Consider the following 10,872-nt stretch of genomic DNA (forward strand, 5'->3'; position numbering starts at 1 on the left):
CTTTATCTTCTTGGATTTCTTGTGCCAATGTTGTTGACCGAACCAAGGTTGTTGTCCTTGTTCTTTGGGTTTTTCGGATTAGATTCAATCTTTGAATTTGTCTTTGACCCTTGTGATTTCTGGATTAAATCTTCAGGAACTTCATTTGCTTGCTGGTGTATGGTTGGAGAATAACTAACTTTTGAATTTCAAAAGTTCGGTTGTTCCTTTGTCAACGCTGTCATGCTGTAGCGCTTGTTATATCATTACTTCGTCAACTTCTCTGCTACAGCATTCCTACGTCAATTTTCCCTGCGAAGACAAACATTCAACAAGTCATATTTTCTTACTCAAAATCAAGGGATATTGTCTTATTTTCCATACTTAGTTATCTCAAAGCACTTAATCATAAATATATAATAATTAGCTCAATTATCATGCAAAAAGGTCAACTTATAAGGAATTTATGCAACAAATTCATCATTAAAATAACAATTTAACTCTCATTTGGGAGAGTTATCACTTGACTATCATGTCATCTATATAAACTTCAACACTTTTGCCAAGCTGGTCTGCAAACACCTGGTTCATCATTATTTGGAAGGTGGCTCCTGAGTTTTTTTAACCCAAAAGGCATTACATTGTAACAATAATTTGCTTTCTATAAAATGAACGCTGTTTTTTCCTGATCATCCGGGTGCAATGGGATTTGATTATAACCCGAGTAGGTATCCATGAAGGACAACATCTGGAACCCTGAGGAGCTATCAACCAGTTGGTCTATGTTAGGCATAGGGTACGCGTCCTTAGGACATACCTTATTCAGGTCGGTGTAATCTGTGCATACTCTTCACTTCCCATTTGGCTTTTTAACCATCACCACATTGGATAGCCAGGTGGTGTATTGTATTTCCCGGATGAAACCTGCTTCTAAAAGCTCCTTAACATGATCCTCCAACACTTGCCGATGTTCTGGGCTAAGTTCCCTCTTCTTCTAAGCTATCGGTTTAGGTCCTGGATACACTGCTAATTTGTGACAACAGAAAACAGGGTTTACCCCAAGAATTTTTGTCGACTTCCAAGCAAAGACGTCCTTGCTATTCCTTAAGCAAGTGATGAGCTGATCTTTTACATCCTCCGTCAATCCTTTGCCGATCTTCATAGTTTTCCCTTGCTCTCCGATGGTTACTTCCACTAGCTCTCCGTCGGGTTCTGGCCTTGGCATCTGGGTATCATCCCTCATGTCCAATTCCACCATGTTAACTGATGCTTTTCCTTTTCTGGTTTGGACCGACTTGGCTGTTGTTGCTTTTTTTTATCTCGGTCAAAGTTTTGGGACCACTTTCCACCGCTCTAACCGATTTGAAATAACAATCTCGAGACTCTTTCTGGTCTCCTGCAATGGTGATCACTGTGCTTTGTTTACCAATCACCTTAATTTTTTGATGCTTGGTGGAAACCAACATATCCCAATTGTGGATAGTTGGTCTTCCTAGTATCACATTATACTCCGAGGGGAAGTCGGCAACAATGAACTGTACCCTTTCAGATTTGTATACCTCCTTTGCACCTAAGATAAACCTAAGATCAATAGACCCTTTAGGAAGGGTATTACGGCCATTGAACGCAATCAGGGCAGTGTTGCAGGGCTTCAGGTCTTCTTCATCTAGTTCATCTTTTTAAATGCCTGTCATAGAATTATGTCGGCACAACTGCCATTGTCTACAAAGATCTTCTTGACTTTGCAATTGACTAACGTCCCCGTAATGACCAACCCATCAACATGCCCCGACATCATATCCTCCAGTTCTTTCCTAGTGAAGTATAATAATGGCGGCTCTGGTTTGGCTTCTTCTTTGAACTTAGGTCGCTTCCGAATCGAAAGTACTTCTCTTAAATATTTCCTTCTAGCATTCATGGTATCACCTCCTCCGCCAAAAGCTCCATTAATCACATTGCATTCAAACACTGGTTCCACAAACTCATCTTCTTCCTTAGTCGGCTTCATACCCCAACTATCTTCCTTCAATCTCTTTTCTTTCGTCGGACTCATAGGCCGACCTCTCCTTTTTCTATTGTTCCTCCATCCTTGAGTCCTTATCAGATACTAACACAATTTGCCATCCCTGATGTATCTCTCAATTGCATCTCTCAAGTCCCAGCATTCATCTGTAGTATGCCCAGGGCCGTCGTGAAAGGCACAATATCGAGATTGGTCTAACCCGGCTTGATTCAACAAAGGTCGAGGTCTATCAACCTTTTTCATCTTGATGGAGGCCACCTCCTTCCAGATTTGTGACCTAGGTGAATTCAAGGGCGCATACTTTTCGAACCTTCCACTGATTGGGGTTCTTTCGTCTTGTCTTTTACCTCGGAAATCATTTTGTCTTCGATTTCCGGACTTCTCTATCAAGTTATGGTGGGGCTTCTGATCCATGTTCTTAATTTCCATCTGTTCCAGCTTTAGATACTTCTTTGATCGAGCTGTGAACTCTACCAGCGTTCGAACCGGGTCTTTGTATATTGATTTGGCCAACCTAGAGGAACCATGCAACCCTGCTATTACCAGGTGCAGATGGACATTTTCAGACAATCCTGGAACTTGCAACGCTGCCACTTTAAATCGATCCAAGTATTTTTGTAAGGTTTCACTGGGTTGCTGCCTTATTTTCCACAGCGCGAATTCTGACTTTGGTTGTTTCTTGCTAATGGAAAAATTCAACAGAAATCTTCCGTCGAACTCTTCAAAAGATCTGATGGACCCCGCTGGCAATGATGAAAACCACGTTTGAGCCGCTCCTGTCAACGTAGTTGCAAAGAGTCTCGTGATCAAATGTTCATCTATCCCCTTAATGCACATGGCCGTATCAAAGGCATCCAAGTGTACTTGGGGATCTTGCGTTCCATCGTACTTGAGGAGTTCTGATAAGTTCAGATTCTCTGGGAATGGTGCATCGACAATCTCATCCACAAAAGGACTATCATTGTACTGCCCCCTGTTGTACTTTCTCATATACACCCCGGACACATCATTTGGGTTCCGGACGTGCTGCCTGTCGCTTAGGGGCAGGAGATCCTCCATTTTCCTTGTTGTACCCCTTCCTCCATCTCAGCTGCCTTCATGCCGTGTTTCTTGATTGCGAGTAGGGTTATCAACGACCCTATGAGCTCGGCTATCAGTGTTTCTCTCTTGACTCCGGGTTCTCCCTTGGTTATTATTGTTCTGTTGAGGATTCGTGATCCTTAAGTCAGTCATGACTTGCGTTATAGCTCGTGCGAGATTCAGGTTGAAGACTCGCCATAGCCGAGTTTCCAATTCTCGAATTTTCCTAGCATCCTCTTGTCTTTGGAGCTTATTCCTTCTCTCCATCTCCTCCATTCTTCGAAGTACCGCAGCGACAGCCAAATCTGTTACCCGCGGATCATTGGCTGCGCCATTTGGCATCTGTCTAGCGCCTGCAACCTGCCCTTCAATCGGTTGTAATCCCTCCACATACGGGGCATCAGGGTTAACCGCTGGAGTTTATGCTGAATCAGAGTGCACATCACTGATGTGCACAACGTTGGTGTCTAGCTGTTGATGGTCTTGAAGGACGTCTTGCCCTGACGGATCCTCCCTGATTGGGGGGATTGGTTGGTGTCTGGGATTCGACCTTGAGGGCTGCCGGTAACTGCTTCTAGTTGTCCTCACCATTTTAAACAATGGCTATTTACCACGTAGTGGTTCCCCACATACAACACCAATGTTCTGCCTGAGACAGAGATGTCTAACCGGAGGTTAGATGATTGATGTTGGATCTAATGTTTTCTCTCTAGATACCTATGAATTAGGTATCTTGGGGCAGCGAATCACGACACACGATATAACGGCCTTGGCCAAAGGGGTGTGTGTGCACTGTGTGATTGCATAAATAGGGTTAAAAGAGATCAGCCATACCTGTGGTCTTTAGCTCTTACTTATAGAGTTTACCTTTGGGCTTGCGTTACCTGGGCCTCCCATGGACATGGGCCTCACTCAGGTCCATAACAATGTGATTTCCTATGATTATGCATTACCAGGGACATCGTCTTCTACCATCATATTTATGCCTACGATACATAATGCAAATACTCATTAAATAGATTACGCTAATATGTTAACACCCAGAAGTAATAGTCTCAGCAAAAATAAAATTGGGTTAATTTTTTTTAGAACCCAAAAAACGACGTCTGAAAGGGATTTGAAAGCAACTTAATCAAATAGTCATGTATGAGTCATATTTTTTGCTTACATTGGAACAAATGTTTCTAAACAACATCAAATCAATACACATTCTAAGCATTTGTAACAATATAAAGAACCCACAATGATAAAATTTTAAAAAACAACAACATACATCCAGGTCCACCAAAGACTTAAGGAATGAGGTGACAATAGCTTCGCTGCTTTAAACTCTTGAAACTTGATATCTTGGCTCATTATATGACTCCAAATTATTATTTTTGCATTGACCTGAAATAACATGGACTTTTCTTTAAGAACGTTAAGTTCTCCTGGATAATGTTCCAAATCTGCACCCTACATAAAAAAACTCCTTCAAAATTAAGTATTACTCGTGTGATGCATGGGGAAAAAAGAAATCAGTTTGTCTGTCTTGTAAAAGTTAATGCAAATCGTAAAAATATATCTCTGCATTTTATTTAAATAAATACTATTAGGTACCTAACTCCAACTTTTTGTACATATAGAGTTGACAAATATTTGGGTTATTATGTTTAATATTTTAAGAAACACTTCATAATCGAAGTTGAATGTGGTAATTCAAAAGACTATTCATTAGCTTAATTTCATACTCAATAACAATTAAAATTTTTTGTTAGTTCAAATGAAACTCTACTCCATATATAAAGTTCTATACATGTGGGCTTAGTGATTGTTTACGGTCCACCAAACTTTGCAAAGGCATCTTATTTGATCATTTGATATGAAATGCAAATACCATTGTATTAGCTTGTCCCGTAGTCATTCAAAAATTACGTACTTTGACTCGACTTCTTTTAGTGTTTCTTAGAGATGGACTTTCATTTATCATAAAATAATTGTTCATTTTTTTATATGCTTGTTTCTGAAATTTTACAACAATAAATTCAATGATCTTAGCCACACAAAGACGGGTTTTTTAGACAATAAATATAAGGGGGGAAAACGTGTTGGCAGGCATGGTTGGTCGGACCGGATTCAGACCGAGCATATTTTGTCATCTCTAACTGTCAACATTTTATATCAGCATGGTTTGTTAGACAATTAATATAAGGAAAAAAAGTTTTGGCGGGTGGAGTAGGTCGGCCCTCTAGGCCGAGCCCATTTTGTCATCTTTAACAGTCATTATTTTATATCAACATATAATTGATTTTTATATTTATCAACAAAAAGGTTCTTATAGTTGCATCTATATTATTATCTATCTATGCTTTCTATAGTTATCTCTAAATCGACTTTCTAAAGTGTGTGTATTTGTGACATATATATTAGATGAATAGTTGACAAATATTTGAGTTATTACGTTTAATATTCTAATAAACACTTAGCTATACAAAGACGAGATTGTTAGATAGTAAATATAAGAAGAATAAAAATATGTTGGCGGGCGGGATGGGTCGATACCAATTTACCAACTCTAACTGTCAACATTAAGTAACAACATATAATAGATTTTTATATTTAAAAATATAGAAAAATATTTCTACAGTGATTGCAGATAAGTTATCTGTATTCGCTCCCAAAAGGGCCAAAACAACATTGCTCTCAGTTGAAAGATTAAAAAGTTATAATGATAAAGATGATTATAACATTGAAATAAATTAAAATTACAAAAATACCTTAATTCTTGCCCAAAATAACGTCATTTTTTTCTTAATGCAAATAAGTTATCCAGTTATTGTAGAAAAAGTGAACCCTTAAAAATAATAAGTTATGCCTTATTTATAATTTAAAGTAACATGTAATTTAAAAAATTAAATATAATTATAAGTGTAATTTTACTTTGGTTATAAGTATATATATTCAATTCTTTGGTTATACTTATTTATAATTTTTATATTTTATTAAATTGATTATTCACATATATTTAAAACATTTATGTTAAATATGTTTTTTAAAAAAATACTTGTACAAAAAATGTTCTCTTTTTGTATTATTTTTTAAATTAAAATTTTAATTTATTTTCTTTTAAAGTATAAATATGTCATTTCTTATTTTTTTGCATTTAAATTTCAAATTTAAATCATCTTTTATCAACTATACATATATTTTTATAAATATTTTTTTGTTTAATCTATAATTTTATATTTATTTAAATTTATTATATATATATTTTTTTCCACCGAAGAAACTTTAAATGTTGAACTATTTTCTCGGCCTTAAAGGACAAAATTGAAATTTAAAAAGTTTAAATATTAAATATTAAATATTAAATATTAAATATTTTCTCATCCAATAAATATAATAATAAATATTATTAATAGGCTTAAAATTTGCCACGCAAAAAATAGTGGGAAACAGTAAAATAATCTATAAAATACTTAATGGGAAATAACTTTTTACTATGTAGGAGTTAGATGGTCACCGATCGCGAATAATTATCCATTTTTATAATTTATTTTTACAAAATAATAGATGTCTTTTTTCTTATTTAAATTATTTTGTATTGATTATACATATTTTTTGAATATTTTAATTTACAATTTTTATATTTTTTATAATGGTTACACATATATATTTTTCGAATTTTATATTTTTAATCCTATCACACAAGGGTTCTCATGTCATTCTTAGTTTCCAAATAATAAAGATTTCAAGATGATTTTCCAATACAGACCTTCAAAAAGATCAAGAAATTTTTTACAATTATAATGATTTACCTCAGTGCTTCTTTAGATATTCAAAATGATTTCAAGATAGGTAATCTGAATTCTTATGGAGAAATATTCACTTTTTCAAAAGATGAATGTATGAATGATTGTTCTTGAGAAAACTCTTCAATTGATGCAATAGAAAGAATTTTAATCTTGAAAATCTAATTCTCTCTTTTCTCTCTTATATCTTCGTCTCTTTTCTCTCTCTTTTGAATTTTCTTCTTTATTTTGAATAATATGCAATGAACACTATATATAATAATAACACTTTCTCGATTCCCGCTGAATGCATTCTTGGGGAGGGGGCTGAACCTTTAGCCATCACTGTTCCCCCGCACTCCGGATTAGTCCCATAGCCGGCTCAAAGAGTCGAAGCTCGTGGGGATACCGGAGGGAGCCAACTCGTCTCAAAGAGATAATTAGGGTTGGGTAACTCCAAAAAAAAAGTAATAACACTTTCTCTCTCATAGAAGCCCAAAAGATAATTTTGAAATTTGAAATCTTTTTCAAAAACTAACCAGAAATATTTTACCCTTAAATAAAATTTGAAATGCAATTTTCAAAAATAAGATTTCTGATTTTTTTCAAATAAAAAATATGTAAAATTTAAATATCTTATTTTATTATGCAATGCAATTTAGTTTAAATCTTTGACAAATAATATTTTATTTCTCTTACATGAAATCTAAAAAGATAAAATATATCCTAAACTTTACTTGATTCCATGATTTTCTCTCTCTTCTTGATATCTTCCATATCTTCGCCAATCTTTATGTAATCTTCAATTATCTTAAATACTATTTCATATTAGAATAAATATTATTATGAAATATCAAACAATCAACATGTTATGGACCACTTAGGTGGTTCCCACTTCCTATTCCCATTACATGAAGCATCTTATTCAACCATTCTCTCCTAACTTCCATCCACTACCAATATCCTATGAAGCACCGACACTACAAAAATCCTAACGTGTCGTGTCCGACACTTTTCGACACTCTAATACTCGTTGCAAAGACTCAAAAAAGGTTCGAATGTTACCTTACATTGCATTTTGAGTTCCAACTATTAGATTCGTTAGAATACGATTACGATTTTATTGAGTTTAATATAAACATTTTGGGATATCTTATGTTTCTTTGCAAAATTGATGAGTATTATAAGTTTATCTTTATTTTTTTGTTAAATTATTGAATACTAAATATAATATACACTACATAAATTAAAAATATTATATAATATCAAAACGTGTCCTAACGTGTCAGAATTTAACATTTTTCAGAATTAACGTGTCGGAGTATCGTATCGTGTCGTATCCCGTGTCCCGTGACCACTCACTAAGTGTTGCATCACGCCATTACGTCACCTGCAAACTACCCACTAGGGGCACAACCTCCTAATGCATTTCATCTATATATTTATAGCTAACAAAGGGGAGACTCATCTGATAACCTATCTTAGTATTCACAAGGCGGACCAACATGGCTATAACTATAATAACCCTAATTATATGACTTTTAAATTAGAGGGTTATAATGAGGACCTTATAGTCATAAATGGAATGAGCATAAAATTATAAGAATTTTGATACCCATATTGAGGTATTATGAACAGATGAAATTTTATCTGTTAAATTTGACTGCTGACGTAATAACAGTTAGTAGAATAGCTCCAAGTTAGCAAATTATAGTTAGAGAGCTAATCTAATGATATAAACATCATGAATGAGGTTAGGATATGATTTGGTGAAGATTGATACCCATATTGGGGTATTTTTGAAAAGTCACTTCTGCCGGGTATTTTGTACTGCTGTAGCAGCATCCGGTAGAATCCCGGAACAGGAAAAAGATAAGAAAATAGAAATAAAGACCAATATATGCCTAACAAGTCATAATTAGACCAAAAATGTTAAAGTTAAGAAGATTATGAAATCCGGGTACAGTTAAGAACACCGGTAAAGATTACAGTGCAATTAAACAACTGTTAGTGGATCTGTGATCTACTAATCAAATTTTTAAGTTATGAACATGATAATTAGACAAAATTAATGTTAAGTACTTAAAGTTAGAGTCTTGAGAGTTTTCGGGTAAAAATTTGACGACGGATCAGTTAAAAATTACACCGGGTCTCACTAAAGGACGAATATCACTTAAGTGACATGGCACCCCTCATTAGGGCACCCTCCTCTCCTTCCCTTCCATTTCTGATCAGCAGCCCCTTCACCTCCTTCTCTCTCTAAGTTTCAAATTTTGAAAACTCTCTCACTTCTCTCTAAGATTTCTTCACCTAAATCTCTCTAAACCACCAAACTTCCTTCACAAAGATTGTTCCCCTCACTCTCCTCTTCACAACCATACCATTTTCATGGTGTGAATCAAAAATTTCGTGTCCCTTATCATCCCAAACAGCCATGGTTTTGTGGAGAGCAAAGGCTATGGAGTTGTGTTCTTGAGCTCTCTTGAAGAATCACACTTGCTTGCTTGTTTCCTTTGATTTTTGGGTAATTGTTCTTAAATTTTTTTCATGAAAAATATCATATTTTCTTCTTACGTTCTTGAGCCTAACTCATGAGCATGTTCATGAAGGTGTGTGCTTTCCTAAAGGTGTGTTCTTGGTGGAAAAAGGTGGAGACTTGAGCTAAAGGAGAAACCTTGAAGATGTAAGCTCCCACTTGGGAAATATGAACCAAAAAGCCTCCCTTTTTCTTGTTGAGTGCCTTGGTTTTGATATGTTCATGAGGAGAATGTTGTTTAAAATTTCGTAATGTCATGGTTTGATGATGATTCTTAAGTGTGTGTGTGTTTGGAACCATGGAATGATGGATTGGAAGATTAAAGGTGCCACCTTTGGACCTTTGAGTGATGTTCATGTAAAAAGATGACTATGAACTTAAAAATGGACCATGAACATTTCAGCCATATCATGTAAGGATAGGGTTTGATGACAAAAAAATGTGATTAAGTTGTTAAGTGTGGAAAAATGATTAGAAAGATTAACTAGGTGGGTTAACTCTAAGTAAAACTCACTAATCATGATTAATAATGGCTAAACATCGTAATTAATATAGCTAATCAAATCTGCCCCATAAAGTACATAAGGGTTTAGTTGTGTTAAAATTAAGGAGATGATGAATTAGGTGATTACAAAAGTAATCAAGGATTTAACTCTAAAATTGGACTAAAGTAAGGTTTAGGTACACTAATTAAATAATTAGTAAAATTTAAGTATCATGACATAATGGGACTAAGGATATTTCATAATGTGACTTAATAATAGAAAAATCCAAGAATTAATGTGAATTAGGATTTATAATCAAAAGTAATTAAGGTTTGTTAAGTAAACACATTTAAGGCTAAGTAACCAGTTTTTAGGCAAAATTGGGGAGAGCATATCTTCCTCCACAGAGGTCATATAGGGATGTGACTTATATCAAATTGAAGATTGAGATGTTGTCTACGTGGTGTCAAAATTTGGTATCAATTGAAGATATATTACATTCGATATGTTCGTTTGAGTGAGGACTGCACAGGGAGGCATGTGCAGGGGCGCTGTACATGGCTGACACTTCCATGAATTTTTTCTCCCTCAATTATTACTCAAATTAGGCTCATAATATGTCTAATTAAAGATAAATGTGTCTAGTTGTCTACATAAAAATTTTAGAGCAATTTATTTAGTAGAATTTCCATAATCGCAGAAATGGTAAAGGATGTTTAGGGCCCTGTTCGGAGTTGGCAAACAGCTTTGTTTGTCCAACTTCAAATGGTGATAACCGGAGCTAGGAAACTTCAAATGAGTCATATGATACCTTTTTGGAAAGGTAATTGAGTCTAGATTAACATACTAAAATATGAGAATTTTATAACAAGTGAGTCACGCCCAGTAACTAGAAAACAGAAGCATGTACAGTTATGGAAAAACCGTAAAAGTGATATTTAAGCTAAGTGGGCTTAGGGAACCCTTAGTAACTTATAATAATCATAAATATGACTTGGA

General features: G+C 35.0%; 1 protein-coding gene across 1 annotated transcript; it reads right to left on the reverse strand.

Moving 5' to 3' along the window:
- Positions 1-2,086: 2,086 nt before the first annotated feature.
- On the reverse strand, positions 2,087-3,061 carry LOC133296275 (uncharacterized). The gene has a single exon (XM_061495222.1). It carries the CDS (start codon positions 3,059-3,061, stop codon positions 2,087-2,089), a length of 975 nt encoding a protein of 324 aa, XP_061351206.1.
- Positions 3,062-10,872: the final 7,811 nt, after the last annotated feature.

This window comes from Gastrolobium bilobum, unplaced genomic scaffold (genome assembly GCF_033153095.1).
Source record: "Gastrolobium bilobum isolate Gb01-03AN ecotype WA unplaced genomic scaffold, APGP_CSIRO_Gbil_v1 utg11829, whole genome shotgun sequence".
NCBI classification, from domain to species: domain Eukaryota; kingdom Viridiplantae; phylum Streptophyta; class Magnoliopsida; order Fabales; family Fabaceae; genus Gastrolobium; species Gastrolobium bilobum.